General features: G+C 55.6%; 1 protein-coding gene and 3 long non-coding RNA genes across 9 annotated transcripts in view; 2 read left to right on the forward strand and 2 right to left on the reverse strand.

The window, feature by feature from the left end:
• Positions 1–26615, reverse strand: part of ZBTB16 (zinc finger and BTB domain containing 16) — a 176885-nt gene that overhangs the window by 56036 nt on the left and 94234 nt on the right. For 5 of the 6 annotated variants that reach the window (XM_017668444.3, XM_017668442.3, XM_073239755.1 and 2 more), the window contains exon 4: positions 2780–2866. The exons of the other annotated variant lie outside the window; for it this stretch is intronic. In XM_017668444.3, the coding sequence (XP_017523933.3) occupies positions 2780–2866 (87 nt within the window). The remainder of the gene's footprint in view (positions 1–2779; positions 2867–26615) is intronic. 6 annotated transcript variants of the gene reach the window in all.
• On the reverse strand, positions 5099–10507 carry LOC140850033 (uncharacterized). Its single transcript, XR_012132770.1, has 3 exons — positions 6418–10507; positions 5506–6073; positions 5099–5223 (listed from the first exon to the last, which is right to left on the reverse strand). It is a non-coding gene; the product is annotated as an uncharacterized lncRNA (long non-coding RNA).
• LOC118967372 (uncharacterized) lies at positions 18513–21303 on the forward strand. Its single transcript, XR_005054348.2, has 2 exons — positions 18513–18955; positions 19202–21303. It is a non-coding gene; the product is annotated as an uncharacterized lncRNA (long non-coding RNA).
• Positions 23985–26051, forward strand: LOC140850034 (uncharacterized). Its single transcript, XR_012132771.1, has 2 exons — positions 23985–25731; positions 25803–26051. It is a non-coding gene; the product is annotated as an uncharacterized lncRNA (long non-coding RNA).

Raw genomic sequence — 26615 nt, forward strand, 5'->3', positions numbered from 1 at the left:
GAATAAGGCTGCCCGCTTCTGCTTCTGGACCCTGGCACCCTGAGTTGCCCCGTAAGGAGAGAGGCCACGCGGAAAGCAGTGGGCTGTCAGTGGGAGCCACCTGGGGCGCCTGCCCAGGTGAGTCTGCAGGTAACCCTAGACCTGCACACGGCCAGCCGGCAGCCACATGAGAGACGTCAATGGAAAACCACCCCGCTGAGCCCACGGGCCCCGAGGACGCCCCAGATACCAGCACTCTGCTGCCTTCACCTCCTGCTGGGCACTGCACAGCAACCACTGACCCAAACACCCCCTGGGCTCAGCACAGGGGCCAGAATGAGCTTTGAAACATGCACATCAAGTCACGCCGTTCTTCCAAACACTCCAGTGGACCAGCCCCCTTCTCCATCAACGTTTGGCACACGTGTGTGTGGCCCTCTGAGATATAATTCCCGCAGCATGCCACATACAATCCATGTACTGGTGTTTAATATAATCAGAGTTGTGTAACCATCATTACAATCTATTCTAGACCATTTTCATCACCCCAAAAAGAAGTCCCTACTCATTAGTCGTCACTCCCCAGCACTCCCCTCGCCTACTCATCTACTTTCTGCCTCTAGAGATTTGCTTCACATAAATACACTCATGTGACATGAGGCCTCTGTGACTGGCTTCGCTCACTGAGCATGTTTTTAACGTCCATCTGTGTCGTACCATGTATCCACTCCCCGTTCCTTTTTGCAGCTGAATAACATCGGCTTGTAAGCCTTAACTCTGCTTTGTTTATCCACTCATCAGTGGGTGGACAGCAGGTCACTGCTACCTTTTGGCTATTAATGCATCATGTTGCTCTGAACACTCACATGCAAGTTTTTGTGTAGACACACACTTTCATTTCTCTGCGCAGATACCCAGGGGTGGAAGTGCTGGGCCATACGGTGACTCTGTGAGGACCTACCGAACTGTTGTCCGGAGTGGCTGCACCGTGTCACATTCACACTGCAGTGTGCGAGGGCCCCACTTCTCCACATACGTAGTTATACTTCTACCCTCCGCACTTTCCATTAGAGCCACGTCCTAGGGGGTGTGAAGGGCCACCTCAGGGTGACTTTCATTTGTATTTCCCAGATAGCTCACGGCGTCGAACATCTTTTCATGTGCTCATTGAATATTCATCTATTTTTGGAGGAAACTGGCTTCTCTATCCAGATTCTTTGCCCATTCATTTTGGTTATTTGTGTTTTTATTACTGAGTTGTAAGAGCTCTTTATATCGCCTAAGTCTCTCACCAGACATGCGACCTGCAAATATTTTACCCGTCCCCAGCGGACTGTGAGAACACGCAGGATGAGATCCCAGTTCCTCGCGAGGGCGGACGGAAAGACCCAGCTGATCTCCAACGTCCTCCCCCAACACTCCAAGCACCCCCCTCTCCGCCCGGCCAGCAGCGCCCACCCCCTCCCACACGCCACAGGGCTCTTCTGGCTATTCCTTGAACTGGTCAGGGTGGGCCCCGCCCCAGGGCTTCTGCGAGGGCTCGTTCCCTCTGAGTAGCTCACTCCCTGACCTTGGGACTCTGCTCGAATGCGTCACCCTCTCGGAGAGGCCTGACCGTGTGATCTGAAATACAGACCTTCGTCCTCTCACTCTCTACCCCTAATCCTGCTTTATTATCTCTTACAGTGCTTATCACAGACTGACATGATGTCATGGACTAGTTCACCTTACCACCTCCCTCTTAGGGTCTCAGTTCCATAAAGGCCAGGAATGCTGTTTGTCCTGGGTGTTTCTGTTCCTTAAATGCCCCGACCGTGCCAGGCATATTGTGGGAAATCAACAGATATGCATTAAGTTTAAATACATCTACTATTTACTGAATGTTAACTATGAGCCAGATACTTGGCAAAGTACTTCAAATAAGGTATCTTAGAATCCCCACGATCCGCCTATGCTATGAGGAAGATACTACAACTTCTTCACTTCTCTAACGGATGAGGAAACCCAAATTAAGAGCGTTTAGGTCCCTTATGCACAGTCTCGCAGACAGGAAGCAGGAGAGCAGAGCTTCCCGAAGCCCAGGCAGCCTGGGCCGTCGCACTCCGTCTGCTCTGTGCCCGGGGGCGAGCCACTGTCCCTTGCTGAGCCTCAGGGACCTCACAGGACGTGGAGGGCCCTCCACCTTCCTGAGTCCTGGTGGTGCATCAGCCGAGCGAGGGGAGGGGGAGCTCTGAGAACAGCGCCAGCCTGGCCACAGCGCTTGGAAGCCGGAAGCGGGAGCTGGGCCCCTGCTGGCAGTGGACGCGCTGCCACCAAAGCAGTGCTGTGGCCACTGGTACTGCTCAAACCACCCGTGTGCAGATGGCTTCCTTTTAGATAATGACTTGGCTCTTGCAGAGGGGGATCAGCCCACTGTGGCCACACGAGGGTTTACGACTTCATCACACAGGGCGCAAGCAGGGTTCTGACCACTCGCCCCGTTCTAAGGGAAGGGGGTGCCTCTACATCACAGGCCTTCTAAGGCCTCGGGTAGAGGGTCCTGGAGCTCTCTGTGAAGACGGGGTCCCAGTGGCCTGGCAGAGACAGGCATCTTGGCCTCCTCCGGGCAGCTGCTCATACGGGACGGTCACACTTGTAAATTCCTGCCCAGCCAGCCCCACACACGAGTAGCTGAACGTGGCATAAGCCACCCCCTCTCAGCTCCCCCAGGAAATGATGACAGCACGTGTGCAGGAAGAGGGTGCTCCTGTCCAGGCGCCGTCCCCTGGAACACCTGGAGGACGCAGTCAGGGCCACTCACCGGTGTGGGTCTGTCTGTGAGTCTCCAGGGCATCCTCCTTCGAAAACTGGGCACCGCACTGATCACAGGCGAAAGCCTTGGCCCCCGCTGGAAGAGAGGGGAGGCCGTTACTGCGGGCATCTCATCCGGAAGCTCCCAGCCCAACCCGGGGAGGCGGCTGACAACCGCGAAGACGCCCAGTCTGTGACCCCAACCAGCAGCCCGGCCCCTCCAAGATGGGGCCGCTGCCCCCCGAGCACCAAGTGCTGCCTTCCAAGGCACTCCCAGAAGAGGGGACACAATCAGCATGACCAGGACAGAGATGGGATCCGGAGGAGACACCCGGGCTCGGGGGAAGGGATGGGAAGTATGACACAGTGAGGGGAAGCGTGCCCGCTGTCTGGACGCCTGGTGGGGAAGCGGGAGGTGCTGACATAGCTCTGCTTGGATAACCTCCGACTCAGTAGGTCCACAACGAAACTCACTGGATGGAGACCCAGCTCCTCCCTGATACCCACTAAGCGCATCCCGATGTGTGTCTTTCCTGCTGGTCCTTGTCCTCCCCCCTGGCTCCCTGCTCTCCAGCCCTTCCCCGCTGCAAGGCCTCTGTGCATCCTCTGTGCCACCTCTGCTTCTGACACTCCTGCCTCGCTGCCCAGCTCCAACCTACAGCGAGCGCTAGCCGCTCTCTCTGCACCCGCTTCCACACCCCGCCCCGTGTCTGGGTGAGGCAGCCCTTCTCTAGGTCCCACAGCACCATCTGTCCCGGGTCATGGCCTCACCACACTCTCTTCTAAATGCCTGTGGCCCGTCTCTCTCTCCTGTCACTGTACCAGCTCCCCAAGGGAGGCAGCACACCGTCTCATGCACAGCTGCGCCTGCCTGACACCCAGTGGGAGCCTACTACCGTATGTATTTGCGGAGTAAACAAAATCAGTTCAATGCAATTCAACTGGTAAACTTTTTTAGAACCATTGTTTACAAGGCTCAAAGAGACAATGTTACAATGTCAAGGCAAACAGGACTTTGCACTATTTGCTAACAGTGTCAAAGGCTCTAATATGCTGTCTTATCCAGGGCGCACCTGTCTAAGTCTTAGTGGTTTTCCTTCAAATGATCTTCCAGATGCACCTCTTCCACTGCACTGTCCGTAACCACTGCCCCATCGTGGCCCTTGCTGGGTGGTTGGTGGAACGGTGGCCCTCTGCCAGCTGCTCTCTGATCCCCCCAACAGATGCGGTGCCCTCATGGCCACCTGGCTCCTCCTTGCTCAGGAAGCTGCAGTGGCTCGCCGTCTGCACTGATGATGCTGTGTCCCTCCACCTGGCTTCAAAGCCTCCCACTACCTGACCCAGGTACCCACCCAGCTCCATGGGGAGCTGTCTTCACCAGCGCCCGACCCTCCTGAACTCTGTGCGGGACCCACGCTGGGTCCCATCCTCTGTCTGCTGCAGCCCCATCCCACTCTCAGGACCAGAGCCCGTGGGTCCGAAGCGCCTGGCCCCTGCCCGCCCTGCCTCCCGACCTCCCACTGCCCTTCACTCCTCAACACGCCTGGCACTTCTTCTCGTGACCCCTTGGCTTGCTTTGGTATTGGTCTCATAAGAGGCATAACTACTTCTCGCAGGCATTTGCAGTGGAAAACATTCTACTGCTATATTCACTCTGTGTCAGGTTTCCTGAGGCTCCCCTACATACCAGGCACGATGATTCTGGAGTTTAAGTTATGTCATTTCATTTGAGCCTAACAACCTTTAGACATATATACTATGATGGCCCATTTAATGAGATAACTCAAGCTCAGAGAGGTTAAGGAGCTTGCCCTGTGTCACACAGCAGGTAATAGTAGAGGTGGATTCAAACCCAGCAGCCTGACAAAGACTTTGCTCTTGATGCTGGTGCCCTTCAGCCTCCCTAGGGTTCTATCTCCACAGATGTTTCCTGCCTAAGAAGGTGAGGTCTGGGCTTCCTCCCCATCAATCAAAACAATGAAAATCCAATATACTCCTTTTTACACATGGTTTTGTACAAAATTCTATTTGGAAAAATGGTTCCACTACTGTTTTCAAGCCTCTGCCTTGTGGTATGAGCACATACATAAGGAAGAGAACACGGAATACAAGCTGTGCCAGTGTGGACTTAACACCCGCAAGCAGTTCCCGCCCGTGAAGCATCCTGTAGCAGGTCTGGAACGTCAGGGGCTATGAGGATGCCGACCGCGTCTATACCCCTAAGATGAGCAGGACATGCCGTCTACTAGGCACTCAGGGAACATCAGCTGAAGGAGATAAACATGGAAGAAATGAGCAATCAGGTACACCAGGAAAGATATGAAGTCACTTTTCCTGAAGAGCTTCAAAAATAAACAGTCATCTGTCCTGGGTGGCTGGGGCTGAGCTGTGCCTGGAGGCAGGGAGGGTGCCACGACCGCGTCTGGGCGTCCCTTCCAGCTGCAGGTGCTGGGGCTGTGGACCAGAAAGGGGCCAGACTGGGAAACAGGTGGATGACGCCCAGCCCCTCACAGGGAGAAACTCCCCCAAACCCACCTCACCCCCCAGCGTGACCCTGTGCAGGTCCGTAAGGAGCCTGCTGGTCACCGGGCCCTCTCTGGCCCTGCCAGCTCTCAGGCTCCCTACGGGAGAGTGGAAGGGTCCCTGCGGGAAGTGGGGATGGAAAGGGGCAGCATGGGGCGCTCTTGGTCCGGGTGCCCTGCGCCTCCCCGGGGCCCCATCGCCACAGCCCCGCACCTGGAGGGGAGCGGCTGAGGCGCAGCTTTGAGGGGATGTGGTACGGGGGATTCTTAGGAAACACCATCCATGCGGCTGCTCTGATGATCGAGAAGCAGAGAAAGGAAGGAGGGCAGGTAGGAAATAAGGGGCAGGTGTGTCTTCACACAAGTTCAGATGAAGACAGAAACAGATCAGCACGCAGGCTCTCATCAAGGCTGAGGTGGGCCGGGCGTGACCACGGCTGGTGGCCCTCGACATCCCCCCTTTCTTCCCCTGCCCTGCCCAAGTCACAAACTTGAGCTGAGGGTGTCAAAGTCCCCTGCCTCGGGGCTGCCCCACCCAGCTTGGTCAGAACCCTCATCACATGCGGACACCACTGACAGACGCAGGCTCCCGTTCACAAAGCCCCGGGGCTCCCCACGCACAGTCAGACACCCCGACCCCGCTAGGGTGAATCCAACAGCGAAGACAGGCCATCACAGGACTCAGGAGCCAGCCGATGGAGGCGGGAACCCCTCCCCGAGGAGGCGTGTGCTTTAAATTGTCTCTGTAATGGCTGGCTCAGAGGCAGAAATATTTGGCAGCCCTGAAATTAAAAGTGATAAATTTCCTCACCAAGCTTTGATCAATAATAGAGGCCTCCTCTGTTAATCAATAAGACAGTCTCTGCCTGTTTACTGTGCATACGTCGTTCGCAGCTGCCTTCAGTATGATGTCAGGTTTGCATTCAAAGCAACTCAAGTGTGTATAAACCACATGGCTACTCCCAAAATGCATCACAGTGACATCATTCAGCCACTAATGCATTTATAAAGCATCAATGCGAGGGAGTGATGGGGGAAGGACGGAGGTCATGCCAGCTGAACACAATGGGTGCATATGCACACATCAGTATTTAGCCCCCACAAAATTTCCTGGGGCTCCTCTTACAGTGGGGAGAACTCCAGGGCCCAGCTCCGGACGGCCATGCCTTGAGTCCTTCCTCGCGCAGGGGATGTCTTTCGGAAGTCCGTCAGGTATATGCCAAGAGGTGGGTCATCGTAAATGAACAAAAGAGACAAGGTGCACATCTTCAGGGAGCTTACATTCTAGAGGGGAAGGTGCAGCTTTAAGATTCGAGTGAACGTGACACAGGCAGTGTAAGGTGATAAAAAGAGAAATGAAGTACGTGAGGAGGGATGGAGGGCCAGGGGCTGCTGTTTTATGTGGGGCGGTCAGGGAAACCCTCTGACAGGCTGGTGTCTGAGCAGAAAAGTGAAGGAGCTGAAGGAAAAGCCCCCGCTGCCTAAGAGCCCCTTCCGGGACCAGGACCGGGACGGAGCCTGGGGTGGCCAGCAAGGGGAGAGGGAGAGATGGCATCACGTCGGGGGATGGCCCGGAGGGAGAGAGATGAAACAGTAGAGCAGGTGGACAGCCAGCATAAAGCAGGCAGACCCCCACCTCCCTCCTCCTCAAACGACAGACCCAAGCAAGCCGAGGCTCGGGGCGGGGAGGGCTGGGTCCCAGGCCCGGCTCGGCCTCTCAGGCTGGGACCTCATGTCCTATACCTCGAGGAGCCTGCTTCCCAGTCTGGGAACTGGGACGACCACGTGCGTCTGCCTCCCATGAGGCTGCTGTGAGGATGGAAGGAGAAAATGGACCCTACCGACCGCGGACTCTGCTAACCACCAGGCACTCTGCACACATGAGAGCTCATTCATGCTGCATCTCAGGAATCAGGAGACAGTGGTTAAGAGCTGAGGATTCACTGGTGTTGGCAAAACTGGACAGCTACATGCAAGAGAATGAAACTGGATTATTGTCTAACCCCACACACAAAAGTAAACTCAAAATGGATCAAAGACCTGATTGTAAGTCATGAAACAATAAAACTCTTAGAAGAAAACATGGGCAAAAATCTCTTGGATACAAACATGAGCAACTTTTTCCTGAACGCATCTCCTCGGGCAAGGGAAACAACAACAAAAATGAACAAATGTCCACACTACATCGTGCTAAAAAGCTTCTGTACAGCAAAGGACACCATTAGCAGAACAAAAGGCACCCTACAGTATGGGAGAATATATTTGTAAATGATGTATCCGACAGGGGTTAACATCCAAAATATATAAAGAACTCACATGCCTTAACACCCAAAAAGCAAATAACCCAATTAAAAAATGGGCAGAGAATATGAACTCACACTTCTCCAAAGAAGAAACTCAAATGGCCAACAGGCACATGAAAAGATGCTCCACATCACTAATCATCAGAGAAATGCAAATTAAAACCACAATGAGATATCACCTCACCCCAGTTAGAATGGCCAACATCCAAAAGACAAACAACAACAAATGCTGGCGAGGATGCGGAGAAAGGGGAACCCTCCTACACTGCTGGTGGGAATGTAAATTAGTTCAACCATTGTGGAAAGCAGTACGGAGGTTCCTCAAAATGCTCAAAATAGAAATACCATTTGACCTGGGAATTACACTCCTAGAAATTTACCCAAAGAAAACAACTTCTCAGATTAAAAAAGACATATGCACCCCTACACTTATCGCAGCACTATTTACAATAGCCAAGATGGAAGCAACCTAAGTGTCCATCAGTAGATGAATGGATAAAGAAGATGTGGTCCATATACACAACGGAATACTATTCAGCCATAAGAAAGAAACAAATTCTACCATTTGCAACAACATGGATGGAGCTGGAGGGTATTATGCTCACTGAAATAAGCCAGGTGGAGAAAGACAAGTACCAAATGATTTCCCTCATTTGTGGAGTATAACAACGAAGCAAAACGGAAGGAACAAAATAGCAGCAGACTCACAGACTCCAAGAAGGGGAGAGCGGGGGAGGGCGTGTGGGGAGGGAGGGAGAAGGGGATTGAGGGGTGTTGTGACTGGCACACATGGTGTGTGTGTGGGTCACAGGGAAGACAGTGTAGCTCAGGGAAGACAAATAGGGACTCTGTGGCATCTCACTACACTGATGGACAGCGACTGCAATGGGGTATGGGGGGACTCAATAATAAGGGTGAATGTAATAACCACATTGTTTTCCTGTGAAACCTTCATAAGAGTGTATATCAATGATACCTTAAAAAAAAAGAGCTGAGGATTCAGATCAGGCAGGCAGGCAGGTCCGAGTTCCACTCCCGCCAAGCTAGTCACGAGCTGGGACCCTCAGCACGTAGCCTGATCTCGGTCTGTCGCCTCGTGTGTAAGATGGGCACAAGCCTTAAGGCCCTCAGCAGGCTGTGGCAGAGGGGCTAAGTGCCAGGCCCCACTCTGGGGCAGATGCACAGACCCACCAGGCAGTGGCATCAGTCATCACAGCCAGCCTCTGGATCACAGTTCCCCCTAGAGAACTCTTCTGGCAAAATATGGGTGATTTTACTGGAATTCAGTGTACAGTTGTTTGGGGGCCATTTACCTTGTGTAAAGTGAGTCTCACATTAATGCAGACGTAGTTCAGTATAAACACACACACACACCCTGTCCCTCTGAGTTAAAGGCGAGCGATCACCCCGCTGAGGGGAGCAGACCGGGCGTGGGCCAGCATGCCAATGCTGGCAGCTACTCCAGCCCAGCTCTGACCTCGCCCCCAGGGGCCCCTGCGAGCATCCTCTGCTGCCTGGCCCCTTCTCCCCTGCCGACTGTAAGCTCCAGGAGGGCAGAGCTGGCTCCTGCCTGGCTCCCTGCTCCATCCCAGTGCCCTGCTCTGCGCCTGATGTGCACCGTGTTCCCTAAACACTGGATGAACCAAAAACCCGCAGGCAGGTTCCCAGGTGCAAAACTGGCCCAGGAAGGTGCCAGGCTGTCCCCTAGGGGGTGGCAGAGTCCTTGTTCCACTCATTCTGGTCTCCCTACTGCCCCTTTTTAGAAACTCAAGGACATGGTATCTGGCTGGAACTCGGGCAGTTCTGGTGAGAAGAAAGGAGAGGTTAGGAAGTGGGCTGTCTACTTCCTCTGGAGCAAGAGCTCCCCCTCATCAGCCCCTTGCTCCCCACCCAGGGCTCAGACCTCCACGGGAGAAAAGCACCTCCCCTCCCATCCACTGAGGCGCCTCTCTCTGAGGACCCTCTCGTGTGGACCTGCGCCCTGCTAGCAGAGACCTTCTGAGTGACCCCCACTCCCAGCCTAAGCCCTGAGTTTATGTGAGATTCAGTGGAGAGATAGGTCAGACCTCCCTGCCCCTCCCAGTCTCCCAGGGATCTTGCAGATGAGGGTCTCAGCGCCACACTGGGGGGAGGGCAGAGCTGCCTGACCACTGTGAATTTTCCAGACCCCTTCTTCTCCCCTTTCTCCCCGACTTCCAGATCCTCCAGATAGTGAAGAGGGGCTGGAGGGAGGGAGAGGGTTCCCAGCGGACTGTGGTTGGACGAGAGGAAAGGGGGCAGTGGTCTAGCCCGTGTGGAGGCCAGGGATGCTCTAAGGCCTCCGTGTGTGGCAGCCACGTCCATGGGGGGCTAAGGACCACCCCAACGGGCGGTCACAGGGGGGCGGGCCACATAAAGGCCCTCTCTACACATGCTCAGCATTCCAAGGATAACAGAGCTGAAAGCCACCAGCAGCCTCGGGGGCTCCTGGCAGCAAAATATATACCTTCCTACCTACTTGTCTCCGCACCAGAAATGGGGCTGGGGGACCCCAGCAACAAGAGGGGGCGTGGGAGATGCTGAACGCAATCAGATGTGTGCTGTGTCTCTTTGAAGTAAACAAAAGCAGAAGCCAATGAGAGAAGGAAAAAAATTCTAAATCCCTCCCTCTCCTGGCCTCTCCAGACCCCATGCTAATAAGAAGGTTGTGGGGAGGGGAGGCCCCGCTGAAAAAATACCTAATGTTTGCCAGCATCTGATGTTGAGTAGTGTGTCCTTTTCCCTTCTAATTCCTTGAGATTTTAAAATAAACATCTTGAATGTTCTGATGAGATATGCATGCTGCTTACATAAGGAAGTACAGAGTGTACCAAAACAGCAGGCCCAGAAAAAGCATCAGCTGTCAGAACAATGAGTGCAGACGCGGGGCCCTTACAGCGGGCCAGGGTGTACAGTTTTATTTACAGTACCTCTTATCAGGCAGAACACACACTGGCTGCCAGTTCCAAAGGCCGGCACTGCGTGTTCTTTCACTCCGGGAGCTGCCCCCCCGGGGAAGGCGCGCTCCCTCCGCTCCATCTCGCCTGCCCTCTCCCCTGTCAACAAAACAAAACCTGATACAGAGCCAGGATCCGTAAGGCACACACATGCGGACCGGACGGGAGGTGGCAAGCAGGTGGGCAGATGTGGGCTGAGTGGAACACAGCCAGCCCCACGCGCCGGCTCAGGAGATGGTTCCAGGAGACGAAGCGGGACAGGGTTCTCGGGACCTGGCCTCCCAGCCAGACCCAGAGGGCATGTGGATGATGTGGGGCCTCAGTGTCCAGGCCACCAGGAGAGTGTCCCAGGCTAGGCCACAGGGACGGCAATAACCGGGGGCTGTGGGTGGAAGGCTCTGGGACCTCTGGAAGTCAGCCTCCTGTCAATGACCCGGTAGGTGGCCGGGCGCCTCCCATGTGGCTCAATGTCCCCTCTGTGGAAGCTGAGACCTCGGGATGGCTGGAGAGGACATGCTGAGGACTTGCTTGTCTGAGAGAACATTCCTCACCCTCCCCAGCAGCCCCGCTGCCAGGGGGCTCTGCGTGCCCCGGTGCTCCTGGCCTTCATTGGGCCCGGAGCTCTTGCTCTCATGCCCCACGGAGCACGGAGCCCTCCCGTCCCTCAGCCTGTGGCTCAGTCATCAGCCAGCGCGCCTTGGAAACTTCCTCCGTGACCACTTTTCGCGCCAGAAGCAATCCCCCGGGCTTAGGAACATAGCGCCTGGCCGGTGCAAATGCATGTTCTTGATATACAGCTGCACGCTAGGCGAGTTACGAATCCCTGCTCTGGAATCAGACAAACCTGGGCCCAAGTCCTGGTTCTCCGTCTCTCGTGACCACCCTGGGAGGCGAGAGCTCGTCTTCTCCAGGACCCTTTCCTCACCTATAAAACTGGGCACACAGTAACCACCTCACGGGTTGGGTGATGATTCAGTGGTGTGTTAGAGTTCTTAACAACATACCTGGCATACAGTAGCTGCTCATTAAATGATAGCTGCCTTTAGCATCATCAGTCTCATTACATTCTCCCCAATGTCAGTGTATGAGGCCCACACGGACATCAAACGCATGCAGTAACACATCATACCATTTAAACATTCTTACCATGCAACCCAAATATGAAGAGAAAAAAAAGGGAGGGAACATGTCTACTCCACATGAGATCTTGGTGGGCCTGAGTGCCGGAGTCCAGCTCCAGTGAGTCCAGGAGTCCCGGAAGGGGAAATGGCGTCGGCGAGTGAGGGCACAGACACCAGCAGAGATGCTAAGCTAGCCTGTTTATTGACAGAAACTTCTAGCAATATATAGGGGATTGGTTACATGACATCATCATAAAATCATCATAAGGCGCATGTCATTCAGTGATTTATGGCATATTCTACTTCTCAGAATGTTCCCCTGTTTTCCTAACCAGGAAAGGTCACCATGTTTTCTTCTTCAGGATTTTTCTGCAGCTCCCATACCTTTAGATTCTAATCTCAGGTTAAATTTCTACAAGGCACCACAATGTTTTCTGAATGTGTCATAAAACTTGCTTGACTGGACTCTCTCCTAGGCTCGCTGTGGGAGCGTGTTTTTTCCATAGTTCCCTGAAACCATTCACAGTAGAATGAGCAGCGTTTACTTATTGATCTTGACTGTAACAATGCGTGCTGTGATTTCCATAGTGATGATTCATAAGGGAGCGCTACCAAGACTTTTCCACCTACTCTCCTGACCCACACCCCATGTTGGTCACCCCTCTCCCAGCACCTGGGGGCACAGGAGATCAGGGTAGATGACACTCACTGTGCGCCCCCAAGGGCCCTACTCGCACGACAGCTTGCGAGGGGACCCGAGCAGAGGACGGACGCCTCTCCTGTCAGCTCCCGGTGCTCGTGGCCGAGTTCTGACGGCATCACCATCCTCATTGTGAGGTGAGCACGAACCTATGCAAATTTGCTGCAATGAAACAGCAGCCTGGAAACCTTCCTGAAGTCTGAGTGCTGATTCGGGGCCTTACCATAGCCTTTAGCCATTTCCTCGCCTGGGAACTTCTGTGATTGGCTGATCGAGGTCCGGTAGTCAGTGCAAGTCACCCAAACCTCCCCACTATGGGGACTAGCCCTGCCTGAAGACCGAGGCTTCATTCTGCACACGCTGTGTCACCCAGGGGCTCCCCAAAGGGAGCCCTACAGACGGAAGGGGCCAGACAGCATTTCGGGGCCCCTCCACTCTAGGGGTATGGTCCTGGCATCAACTCTGTAGCCTCAATTCCCTCCTTAATGTGGGGTTATTAACCCTCATGAGGTAGTTTAAATGAGAACCTATATGAAGGCCCTGGCACACAGCAGGTACCCGAAGACTTACTGTGATTAGCCTCTGGCCTGGGCCTTCAGGACCTCCGGGGCAGAATATTCCGCTGCACGGTGCCCACGGGAGGCCCCCCTGCAGGGAGTAAACAACCCAGAGAGGTGAGCCACGGCTTTCTCTAGGGCTCTGTGGGCACGGTATTCGGCTGCTATGAACGGCGGGAGGGTCTCCATTACATAAGGTGGGGGCATAACTGCCTCCAGGAGGGCCCTGCTGGCGAGAGTCCCTGTGCCTTCCAGAAGCAGCATAAAGAGGAAAGGACCCAGGGCCCCGACTGCCCCGCCTGGGCTGTGCGGCCTCGAGTGAGTCACCTATCTCTCCGTCCGTAAGTGACAAGCTTTAAACTGGGGCGTGCCTGGGGGAGAAGCAAGGATGAAGGGGTGCTATGCGAGGGGCTGGAAGCACGCACCAAAGGACGCTCGCTCGGTGTGGCTGCGAAGGGGCTCCGGCCCTCAGGACCCGCGGCCACGGGAAGGTGCTGGCCGGGCCGGGCCGGGGCTGGGCTGGGCTCAGCCAGGGGACCCTCGTGAGGGGAAGGCCCTACTCTGCGGGCGGGCGAAGTGGGGCAGAGTGCAGACGCTGGGACAGTCACGGGCTGGACAGAGCCGAGCTGAGCCCATGGGCACCAAGGCCTTGGGCGGCCACAGCTTAAGGAGGTGGCACTGCAGCCCTGGCATTTCTAAGAGACCAAGTGAAAAGGAAAGGACAGAGCTCGGCTGGGGATCTGCCATGGTTTTGCGGGCTGTCCACCTCAGCCCCTGGACACCGGCAATCCTCCCCACCCTGGTCCCTGTGCGGGGAGTTTCGGTGACAGGTTCAGAATGGAAAGGGGTTTCCACAGGCATCTAGAAGCTTCAAAGCTGTGTGGTACCTGAGCCTTCCGCCTCCTTCAACCTCAGTTACCCTGTTCCTTCCTGTTGGGGCCCCGTCAGATGTCTGGGCCACAGGCCTTCACCCGAAGTCCCAGGGCAAGATTCACGAGTGCTGCCCGGACGCTGCAGGAAAGCAAGCCCAGGCCGAGACCCAGCCCTGTGCAGCCATACACCTCAAGCTGACCTGCCGACAGCCCAGCCCCCAGCTCCCTGACACTCCCTCCAACTAGCTTTATGCCGAGGTGTTCTCAGAGGGAAGGGAGGCAGCCCTCAGCCCGCACTGCACGTGGTCCTGCCCCTGTCCCCAGGCTGGGCCTTCCTCCCCCGCTACTCATGGACTCCCACGCGTGCCCAGCCCTCTACCTTGTGGGTTCTCTTTAGGGTCCCAGAGTGACCCTCCGTCAGCTCCTCTCGGCAGAACCGCACTCTCTCTGCTCCTAGGATCTCCAGTCCCACCGGCAGCTGTGTGTGTGTGTGATGTGTGCTTCGTTTTTAAGTTAATGCCCCAGATCACCTTTCTACAAGTGACAAGAAACAAAGTATCTCAGAGGCCTTCAGATGCTGGCATGGCGCCTTGACCATCACCCTGGAGGAGCCCGCGGGCAGGGCTCTGCAGATGGCCCACGCAGGCAGGAGCTTCCCTCTCCTGGGAGCTCCAGCACGAAGCCGAGCCACAGCCCTGCCTCCCTACACCTGCAGGGGCACCACTCCCTAAAATGGGGCCACAGGGTGGGGGGCTCTGAACAAGACGGTGCCATGAAGGCCCCAGCAACAGTAACACGCTGGCACAGCACCCTCCCCTCCCCTCCCCGGGTCCGTAGGGGGCCAGCGTGGCCGCTGCTGCCCCGAGAGTAACCGTATTAATGACTAACACTGGACGTCATGCAAGCCCACATGCCATCTGATTCTCTCATCAACTCGAAGATCATCCCTGTATTATAGATGCGAGAATCAAGGCTTAAGGCTCACTTCATCTGTCCAAGGTCTCGAGCTAGTAAACATCAAGGGGAAATGGAACAGACTCAATCAGTGTGGCGATCAGCCCGGGAAGCCCCCAAACCAGAGGTGCCTTTGGTTACACAGAGGCCACTGAGTCAGGGCACGTGGAGGGAGTACAGTGATGTCCCGAGGCGGTGCGCTCAAGCCCTCTGCTCCTCTCGCACGCCGGTGCACTCCCTGGAGTCGGGGCACTCTTCCCACAAGCTCTGAGGCCACCCCCTCTTCTCTGAGCACGTGCCCCTTATAGCCTGCCCTTCTGTTAAGAACCACCCTCACCTCTTGGTCCAGGCATGTACCACCGTCCATCAGGAGAGGGTCCGGACTAGGGGCCAGCAGCACGGGGTCAAGAAGGGGCTCTGCCTCGAGTGGTACATTCTAGGATTAGGGCTCACCTGGCCTCTGTTCCTCCATCTGCAAAGTGGGCCTCACATTCCTTGCCCCTTCCTGCCACCGAAAGCTGTGAAGGGGAGGAAGGTGTGCGGGGACATGCAAACGTGCAGGGCTTCCAGAAGGAAGGTTACAGCGGACGGACAATAAACCCCTGATCAGGAGGACCCTGACGCTGGATCCCTTCCTGGCCATTCTCCTTTGACCTCTAAGCAAAGGTTTCTTTCTATGGTAAAATGCAATCACTCGTATTTACTTCAAGTAGAAAAACAGATTCTCACATTGATGAACGACAGCAAAACCACAAAGACGGCAGACAAGGCTTTCTTGGTGACCCTCAGTGAACGGAAAGCCCCATTACCCCACCTCCCCGAGCACCCTAGTTAACAAGGCCTTGTGAGCAGCTGCTCCCAGGGTCTCCTCCCTCCCCACGGACCTCCACACGCACCCCTTATAGCCTGCCCTTCACTCGCTGCCCAAACCGGACTCCTTTCCCCCAAGCACAGCAAGGAAATCTCATCCATTTGGGACTGCATGTGTGTCCACCCTCAACGCCAGCTTACCCTAAATTCATTAATTCAGATTCAGTTACCCTAAATTCTTTAACAAACAGACATACACCTGGGGTTCTTCAAACCAAGGCCAAAGCTGCCACCCCATCGCTCCCACAGCCACTCTCCCCTTGATGCCAGCTGGGCAAGGGGTCCCCTAGCCAGCTCGCCTGCCACGATACCCACTACACTCCATCTCGGACCCGAGGCCCAGGGGCCTGCCACTCGCCCTCCCCCTTTCCCCAGGCCCCTCATGGCACCTCGAGGTTGCCAGTCTCTCCAGGCCTGCTGTGGCTTTCAGAAAACAGAGCATTTCTATTTTTAGCCTTCCTCAGCCTAATAATACTCCCCAACACCCATTCAGCTTAATCACTTTATTGAGGACAAGAAGCAGGCTCTCCAGCCCGGGGCTTCTGATGTTAGGAAGTAGTAAAATGTTCAAACTGGTTAAAAATGACACTCATTGGCTTGCCTTTGGTGTTTCTGAAACCTTAATTGTGGTTCAGGCTGCGGATCTAAAGAACCTTGCAGGTTTCGGAGTCTGTCTTTCTTACCCCCTGCACCATAATTGAGGTGTTACATTACAGCTCCAGCCCTGGTATTCTCAGGCTCAAAATTCAGAAGATTTAAGACTCCACACTTTTCAAAGCAAATATTGCCTGTCACACTGAATGCCCATTCTTAGCAAGAACCATCCCTCCCTCAAACACAAAAAACAAAACACAAAACGGAAAACTAACTTTCCTTTTCTGGCTGATCTCATGCAAAAAGGTCCAGGGATAACTATTCCCCAGGTTAAGCATTATTGAAGTGCATCTGACACTAAAAGGACATCGAAATGCTGCCTGAAAACAAGAAGGTTTGTTTGGTGTAATCAGAGGACCTGAGAATTTGGTGTGTGCAGAAAATAGACTGTTGGCAGGTCTTGCGCACACAGCTTCCAGACTGTGACTCGCGGGGCTTCAGGGTGAGCGTCAGTAAGTGCACGGTCTGTGCCTGGTGAGCAAGGGGCTGGGGGACATGGGCAGCCTGGAGAAGGAATGCAAACGACCTTGTCTGGGCGCTTGAAACCAGGCCAACCTGGGGTTTATAGGCCAACTGTGCCTCTTACCCACTGGGTGACCTCAAGCAAGTAAACTCAGTTTCCTCACCCATCGAATGGACATCATAATGGTACCAACCACACAGGGCTCTTGTGGGGACCCCACGAGGTAGGACCGGAGGAAAGCGTCATGCGCGGAGCTGGCCTGTCGGCCCCATACGAGCTGTCGTAAGTGCTGTCCTGGTCTCCTTTCTACTGTGGGCACCTTCTAGAAGTGTGCAGCCTTGGTCTCCTGGCCTTGCACAAGACAAAAAAGGAATCCGGCTCTGCAATGGCTAAGCGCAGCCAGGGGCCTATAGACTCAGGACGCCCTTGGACGTGAAGTAGGAAGTCCTCCTGTGGACTGAGAGCGGGTGACGGCGCCTGTCCCAGAGCAGATGCTCTGAGGGGCCCGAGGGTCCTTCCAGCTGGGGGGCAGACCCACCGCATGAAGCTCGTCCAGGTTCCCGGCCAGCTCCCCGCTCTCTCCCCGTCTTCCCTTCCCACGCAAGGCGCTCAAAGCGCCCCTGTAAACTTCCCGCTCTTTGCAAGGCGGAGGTGGGGTGCCTCATCGACTTGCCTGCTAATTCTACAATTTAACCAAACACCACACTCCTGCCTCAACACAGCCAGCCTCTGACTGTGACAAACTTTTATAACTGTGAGATGAAGGAAGGAGGCCGTCCAGGCCAGAGGCTGAGGGCAGAGTCCTGAGAACGCATGTAAGAGACGGAGAACAGGGAACAACAACAGGGCCACGTATTTTTTTTAAACAGGGCTACATATGCTCCCAAGTAGAATCTAGGCTGTGCAGGGCTGAGAAGCAAGGGAAGAAAGCCACGTAGGCACACAGTGCCAGGAAGACGGAGCGCTCCCGTGACAGTGGCATTCCTGCGCCCCCACCCCCCAGGGAGCCGGGGGCTGTATCTGGAGGCAGAGTTACAAGCTGTCCTCTGAGGGGCATGATTCAGGGCTGATGAGCAGCAGGCCAGAGGCACCCAGAGGGCAGGCTCGGCTTGGCCCAGGACCCCTGCCAAAGAGCCTGGCCAGCTCACTTAGCCAGGGCTAGGAGGACCTGCAGGCAGTGGGTTCAACCTCCCCCCTCCCCTCCTGGCTTCTGGCTGGTGGTGGGTGTGGTGGGAGGTCAGCATGTTTAAGAAAGTTCCACCATAAAGAACCCTCTGGGGTAGGAAAGACCCCCAGGAGTTGTATTGGTCCCATTTATGCAGGCCCACCCAGGACGGCTGCCAGGAGAGACAGAGGGTATGAATGGGGCCTTCTGACCTGTTCACAGGTCAGTAATGAAGCCATCGGCCTGTGAGGCTCCCAGGCTCCCCAAACCCATGCCTGCCCCTCTCTGTCCCGTATTCCAGAGCACCTGACTCTAAACCCCGAATCTCAGCAGTGCAGAGCTGGCCCAGCCGCACTCACCCAGGTGAGTCCCACTGTTCCCATCAGGTCCCAGCAAGGGACCGCGGGGTCTGGGCCATTCGGGCAGAACCGCCTCCTGGACAGCCGCCTCCAAACCATCTGGCCTCTGGCCCTTTGGCTGTTCTGGCTCATATGAAGGCAACGGAGGAAGGTTCCAGCAAATCAGAAGTTCCAGGGAGCTCTCCCCTTACCTGGAGTTACCTTGTTACTGAAACCACTGTGGCCTTGCATAATTACTCCAGCAAAATGCTCATTGCCGCCGCCAATGAGCTTGTGGTGCTCAATTAGCTTGTAATAGTCGCAAGAGAGCTTCCTGGGTGCAATCCGACCAACTAATGAAAAGTTTACAGCCCGCTTTTTCCCCCTTCTCCCTGGCAAGGGAAAGAAGAATTCCAATCAAAGTGGGATGGCCGGGGCGGGGAAAGGAGGAGGGGGCACGCGACCTGCTGGAGAAGACTCTAGAAGGGACGTCTTTGTAAGGTTGACTCCTGCAGAGGGTCCAACTGAAGAAGCGCCTAACTACAGAAGCGCCCACCTCACTCCCCTGCTGGCTTCTCCACCCTCACGAAGGCCATGCACAAGGTCCCCCTGTGGCCAGGAATGGTGGGCTGGGCCCTGGATGCTTCAGACCAAGCCGGCCCTCCGTGCTCCTCCATCTCCCTCCGGGACAGGTGAGTCTGTCCCCAGCCTTCCAGGTACAGCCCTCTGAGCTGCGTTCTCAACCTGGGCTTCGTGGGGCCCTGGCCCTCATGGTCGGTCTATCTTGGGGTTCACCTTGCATGAGAAATATATACCATTCTGGGATCAACCTGAAACCTCACTGGACACTATGTGCTTGTGCTGTGGGGACCTCAAAGCGCACGGCCACCTGAAGGGCCAGCTTTTCATTTTCGATGCAGTTGTTTCTCAACCTGCAGGCCAAGGAGTTGGTGACCTCTTTGGATAAAAATTAAAGATAACATCTTTAGAACTCTGAGGGTTCTCAAGTACAAGAAACTGGGCTTTTAAGCCTCTCTAAGAATTTCGGGCGGCGGAGGAAGCGCAGGAGGAGGGGAAGCAGGTGCACACCCACCACGGAGCCCCATCCAGACGGTCCAGCAGGGACACGCCCATCAGGATCCCAAGGAGGAACGCCGTCCTGAAGCCATTCCTCGTCACCCTAGTCCGTGGGGGCTTCTCCCTCCTGTGAACCACAGCACTGGGGGTCCATCTCTGCTCCTTGCGGGACCTGAGCACGCCCTGCCCTGCTGGGGACTCAGTCACCCTGGGCCAGACCAACAGCCCCCTGCAGGCAAGGACCATGGCTGCAGCCCCTCTGCGCTTTCTGCCAGGCTTGCAGGCCGCTGTCTGGTAACTGCTAACTGATGGATTCATTCATGAACAATTTCTCCCCAGCAGGGAGCCGCATGCAGTGACACGGAGTCGTCACCGAGGCCTCTCTGCTGCCCAGTGCTCTGACCTGGGTCCCATTTGGTTGCCGTGTTTGTCCGGGGAGGAGCGTCCAGCACCTCAGCACACGACTGGGGAAGGTGAGGGTGCTGGAGAGGAAACATCAAGAGCCTCATACCAAGTGGTCCTGCTTCACTGGACAGAATCTGGGAGGCCAGGCAGCCCACTTCGAGACACTGGACGTCTGCAGGGTCACCGGCAACTCAATGGCCCCAGTCCCCTCGGTTCCGGGATGCAGCCTGGTCGGCCGCCCCTCTCCTCCCAACACAGCGTCACAGAGGCCTCCCCGGAGCACAGCACCCAGCTGGCCCCCATGCAGGGGGGGACCAGGCAGTTCTCTGCTCCTGCCCCTCCTTTCTGTGCGGGACGGTGGTAGAGAACAGGAGTGGGGAGAAGACACAGCCAAGCTCTCACCGGGGTGGGAGGCCATATCCTCACCCACTGGTCTTCCAGAAAGGCTCCCAGACCGTCCTGCCCTCTGCCCTGCAGGGCGATCAGGGGAGTGACGACCACAGTGACAGCTACACCCAAGTGCACGGGATGCCAGCAGAGCTGGAGAAGCTGATGAGCCACAGGCTTGCTCCCTGGGCCCAGGTGCAAAGCCCTGAGCAGGAGCCAATCACTGACCGCCCCACCAGGGCCCCTGCAGACCAGGCATCACAGGCCCTGTCTCTGCTCCCCAGTCGCTGAGACGATCGTCCACTGTGAGCCATTCATTTACTTAACACATATTTCCCAAGAGACTGCTTTGTGCTGGGCTTGGGGACATGGCACAGCTCGCTATGGACACGGTCCTGCCTGCGACCCTGGTCTTCTTGTTGGGACTGTGACTCCCGGGACTGGAGGGAGGTGGGGAGCCCCGCAGGGCCATTCCTGCCAGGCACCTCCTCACCCACTGGTATAAGTAACAGACGGCTGAGTTATAACCTCCGTGCAGGTGACTCTGCTACACAGTGTGGGGGACGTGAAGATAAACCAGGGTCTGAAGCAGCTTAGGGCCTAGTAATCAGAAAAGGACAGGTGGCTCCCAGCGATGACACAAAGAAGGCCACAGGTGCCCTAAGAGGGCAGATAAACAGCTGTGAGCACGGGCTGGGAGGCGGCTCCCGTTCTGCCCAGACAGACCATCCTGTGGCTGAGCCAGCCGACTGTAAGCAGAGAAGAGGGGGCCCTCGCGGGCCTGGCTCCGGCCCTCGCCTCGAACAGGCTGATCTATTTGAACCGACTCGAGGCAGGTCACGGCCTTTTCTGGAGCTGTGCGGGGAGCTGGACAGAACCAGGCCCGTCGGCGTCCTACCGATCTTTTAAAAAATCGCGTAGCTGTTGCCTGGATCACAGAACCTTGCCATTCAAAGGGAGGGTCCACACTGGGAGGCAGGTGGGGCTGGCGGGGGAGAGGAGGAGGGGATTGGCAGGAAGGGGGAACGCCCCCCAAATATGGATCAGGGCAGCTGGCAAAGGAAATTCGCGCACTGTGGTTACTTTACTACCTAATTAATTCAGTCATTTTAAAAACAATTTTATTTATGTTCCATTTACCACATCAAAAGTAAAAAAAAAAAAAAACCTACTGATGCTAAAATAATACCTCAAGGCATCTATTTTTAATCAGTTAAAAAAGGGGGTGGGGACAGCCCCGGTTTCTATACAATCTCTCCTGGGCAGACCACCAGCCCTCGGAGGGAGAGAGGGTGGGGGGTACACAGCCAAGCCCTCTCTGAGAGCCTTCCCGGCTGCTCAGAACTGAGCTTGTCAAAAAAAACAAATCCATTATGGCCCGAGGCTCCTCTCCAATCTATTTTCTGCTCAGCTGGTTTTAAATGAAGTTATTATGAGTCATTAAAACACCCGCAAGCCAGTGGAAGTCAGCCAATTACAATTTTAAATTTAGCCTGTTCTCTGCCCCATTCTCTTGTTTTCCTCTTTGCCCACAGAATGCCGCTGCTATTTCTTCCCTCCCTCCCTTTACCCAAAGAGCAGGAGACAGCGATGAAAGTACGAGTGCTCACGGCACGCAGAATCATTCATATGAAACTCAAATCATTACATTAAAAAATGTGACAACTTCAGCCCCCTCCAAAGTCAACCCAAGTCCTGCCTCCGAAACTCCACTCAGCCCCACAGGTCATAGGGCTGTGTTTGAAAGGAAAAGGTTGTTCAGAGGGGTCCTACTGAGAAACATACCCATCTGTCAACAAATCAGCTTTTCTGTGGTTGAATCCAAGAGGGGGAAACACACCCCTGACACCCAAGAATTAATAACAAACAATGCAGCTGAAATTCAAAGGTAATAATACAAGCTCTGCACTCACGCATTTCGGTCCACGGACGTCGCTAGGTGTGATGGGCTCATTCAGGTTTTAAATCTGCAAGGTAACAGTCTGTGTGGGGCCATGACAGCGGGACCGTTTTGAGTTCTTCATGTAACTGCTTCTTCTCAATCCCTCCTTCTCCCGCGTGCACACACACGCACACGTGTACATACACGTGTGTACACAGAGCTGCCCCACATTTCTGGGAACATAACTGAAGCTTTTCCACACCCTCTAAGGAGTTAAGTGTCCTGCCCAAAGAGTTGCCTGACCCCACTTTACCCCAAGTAACGGGTGAGTAGCAGCTCCACAGAACAGGACCTAGACCTCTGCATACACTCCCATCACACCTCCAGGACGGTTCCCGCATGGCTCCCGCCAGGGCGCACGCACATACACAGAACCAGTGCCCTGGCCCGGGGCCAAAGGCGCAGACCCAAGCAGCCGGAGATGGAGCCCCTGGGCGAGGGTGGAGGTCACGCCATCTCAGCAGGAGTCCCTGCGGGCCGGCCTGGAGGCCAGGACGCTCTGTGTGCATCAGTCTAGCTGGAGGCTCTGGGAGAGATGGACCCAGGCTGTATCCCTACCAACCAGCCCGCTGAGAACAGAGGATGAAATACAAAGGGGCTCCCAGTGGCCGGCGGCGGGGGATTCACGCTGCCCTCATGGAATGCAGACCTGAGCCCGGTGAACATGGCTGCCCCACGCTCTCAGGGTCCCCAGGGCCAAGCAGACATCGCCACCCTGTCCACGGCCTTGAATCTCCCCACTCAGGTGCTACAGCTGTGGGGTCCTCGCCAGCGGCGGCCTGTCACGGCGGCTGAGGCCTGTTCTCCCTGAAGCTAATACAGATGAAGCCTCAGGCCCCTGCCTTGCGTGGGCCCATTCTTGGGGTGAGGGGGTGTCTAATGTCATCTTTTCTGGGAGGGGACACCCAGATCTGTGCAGGCCCCAGGCCCCACCAAACCGATCTACCCCAGAAACACGAACGTGTTGGTAGCAGGACGGTCGCCTACTCCACAAATACTTATCAGAAGCCTCCTCCGTGCCAGGCACAGCCAGGCCTCAAGGATATGAGGTGTAGAAAGCACCCCAGCCACCGGGATCCGCACTCAGGTGCCTGGTATGGGCCTCAGCAGGCAGTGCCAGCCAGGCGCACTTTTCGGTGGCGAAGTCCAAGAAGGGCCTTGCACAACCTAGTCCTGCTCGCCCACTTGCCCACGCTCAGCTCAGCCTAAGAAAGTGTCCAGGGACCTGGAAGAGCCAGAGCCAAGCCAGGAAGTCCCACTATGGTCCCCGGACGGCAAGGGCCGGGCACTCACGAGGCTCCAGGTGCCAGCGGCTCAGGAGTGCTCCCCAGGCCTTCTGGGCCAGACTGACATTTCGTGCCCCATCCCAGCCCCACCCAAGCTAAGAAACGCTGAGGGTGGGAGAAAGTGAGAGGGAAGACCACCGCGACGGGCGGAGACAAAGACAGATGGAGGTCTGAGAAGGAAGATGGGAAAGACACAGGAGCCTCGGGAAAAGGCTGAGGCCAACACGGACGCAAGGGCAGAGACGCAAAGATGGGGTGTGATGGGGAGACACGGGCAAGTGGCAGGAGAGGAGAGCCAAGCTGAACACTTTCCAGCTGGCCCCCCCAGGGAGGGCTCAGGGCTCAGGAGGGCAGCCCAGGACACGGGGGCCCGGGCACAGCTGGCTGGAGGCGAGGAGTCCTGGAAGGATGCGTCCAGGGAAGCAAAGAAGGTGAAAAGGCTCTAGAACCAAGGGGATGCACGTCTAGGTGGGTCACACACAGCCATCCCACCCCCACCCACTACCCACTCATCCTCAGGTGGAAACAGGCCAGCAAAGCAGCCCAGACCTTGGGCAGGAGGGAAGGGGCAGGGGAGAGGAGAGAGCACAAGCTCAGCAGCACAGGCGCGGGGTCCGCATCCACCTCTCCAGGGCCGGTTCCCGGGTGGCATGTCACCACCCAGCTCTACCAAATCACAGGGAGGTACGACAGCGTGTGTGTGGGGAGAAACCATCCTATTTGGGGATGAAAAATCAGAGAAAGAGAGAGAGAGAGAGAGAGAGAGAGAGAGAGAGAGAGGGTTATTGCATAATTTCCACTTTCCTCCACCCTTAAAGTAATGTTCTATCTGACAGGCTCCTCTCTGGTTGGGGGGAGGATGACAAATCCCATCCAAAATTCAACAGCCTGTGTTCTGTTCCGAGAGCACACAGTGTACTGTACAGCCCATAAAACTCCAAACAGCCTCCAGACACTGCCGCAATCGTCCTCCATCAAAACACTTTGTCTTGCATACAAAAATAAGACACAGCGCTGAACGGAATACAAAATCAGCCCGTTACAGGATAGGAAGACTGCTACTTAGCAACGAGGGGCTCTGAAGCCTCGGTGCTGTACAGGAAGCAAAATCTGTCGAGCCTGTTGGGCAAATGATAAACATTAGCAGTATTAAAAAACACAAAAGCCATGTAAATGGAGAGACATAACGTAGAAGCAAATTTATAGAACAAATTGGGACGGGGGCCGCGAGCATGGGGGAGAGGCTGGGACCCAGAGGGGTGGATGCAAGGAGCTTCCCCAGCTCCTGCTAAGGCACCATATGGAGGTGGAGACATGTGTGTCTGGGGGGAGGGATATGTGAGCCCCCTCTTCACACAAGGGCTGGAGGTGGAGCGGTGGGAGAGAACTGGTTAAAACACTGTTTAATACAACGACCCGCAGTGAACTTTCCGAACTTCGTCCGTTCGGCGGGCCTGGCTGAGATCCTCAGGCCCGGGGACCCAGGCATGTAATTGCAGCAACAGGGAAGGGGGCAGATGCAGGAGCTTTGGGGCCGGTATTGCCCCCCCAGGGCCATCACAGGACCTGTCACTTGCTGTAAACAAAATCCCTGGCCTAAAACAAAGAAAGTTAAAAAAAAAAAAAAAGTAAAAACCCAGACAACAGAACCAAAAACACCCCATCTGGGTTGGAAAAACCAGTATATTTCATCAGGTAAAGGGGAAAAATACTCTGGCTGTGAGTCAGCAGCAAGGCTTCGGATCCCAGCCAGAACGGGAGCTGAAATGCAAAACTGTATTCTTCTGGTCTCCATTCAGGCTCCTGAGGCCGAAAGCGAGAAGGGGCGGTGTGGGGGGGCCGCGAGGAAAGGGGCAGAAGGGGGGCAGAAATGTATTTTTCATCAGCCAGCGTATAATTTATAAACAGCATTAAACAGTTCTTGTTTTCCTTTTCCTCTCTCCCGTGTACGGGCTTGGACAGCAGTCAAGCCGCAGTAATTTCTGCTTTGGGTACAGCGTGTTCTTGGAGGCGCATCTGTAAACCGTCATAAACCCTCCGGAATGCTGGCAGGACATTCAGGCCTGCCGGCAGGCCAGTGACGACACCGCTCTGGGAAAAGCTCGGGCAGCAGGCCAGGGCAGGGGGGGAGGCAGGCGGGCAGGGAGGCGTGTGTTCAAGAGGAGCCGGGCAAAGGGGCTTCTCTCCTCGCTCTTGCTGCCTTCTGGGCCCCACTGTTCACACGGACCACACGGACGTGGGGGCCCCTGAGCTGCTTGCGTCGGACCCCGTGCTCTCCACCCACCGGGAGGGGGGATGGAGCCGAGGAGGCGTGCCGGCTATAGGCTGCTCTTGCCCTCACGGCAGTCCAGGAGCGCTGGCACGCACTGAAGTGGGTAAAGAGGGAGTGACTGGCCCTGGGTTCGGACCTGCGTGGATAACCCCCGGTCTCCCTCTCAGCAGACACCTGCCCTAGGAAGAAAGTGGCTTTCCAGGGAGAAGCAAGCTGCAGGTCTGGAGTGGCCACCTTCGGGCCCTGCCCCGCCCCCTCCAGTCAGCAGTGTGGGGGCCATGCCGTGCAGTGAGAGGGGCTTTCCAGCTACCTCGCTCCCCCCCCAACCTTCTCTGCCTGGGAAGAAAGACTGAACCCCAAAGTTAAGTGTCCCTAAAAGAAAAAAAGGGGGAACAAGTACAGTCCACAGATCTTTGGTATCTTGTCATGTTTTTCCTTGCATCCCATTCCAAGGGGGAGCACAAGAGAGCCAGCCTGGTTTCTGGCCCCGACTACTCCAGCCCTTTTTCTGCCAGGCAGGTGGCCCAGGCCCCATGTGATCTGCCCTCGCCACCCCACGCTGCTGCTGGAACCAGAAAACTCATCAGCCGAAGACCACATGCCTCCCCAGTGGCTCTGACCACAGGGGAGGGTCTGGGGTCATGGGAGGTTTCTCAAAGGCCAAGGCTCAGGGTACCCAGAGCAGGAAGAGGAGAAGCATGTAGGGGACCAATCCCCTGGCAGGGCTGGGCCACCAAAGAGAGGCTGTGTGCCCCTAGGCAGGGGGCATGGCCTCTCTTCACCCAAGATCACCAGCCAGGCCATTTCCCCAAGGGGTCTCATAAACCCTATGCTCCAGCCTACACTACATCAAAAGGCCCAGCAGGCTTTCTATTCCAGAAAAAGTAGAGGGTCCCTCCTCATTCAGTCTTCCAGTAGCTCCCCCAAATGCAACCCATTTTGTTCCTCATGGCCCTCTGCAATCTTGCCCCGCCCCTCCCTTC

Source organism: Manis javanica, chromosome 6 (genome assembly GCF_040802235.1).
Source record: "Manis javanica isolate MJ-LG chromosome 6, MJ_LKY, whole genome shotgun sequence".
Classification (NCBI taxonomy): Eukaryota; Metazoa; Chordata; class Mammalia; order Pholidota; family Manidae; genus Manis; species Manis javanica.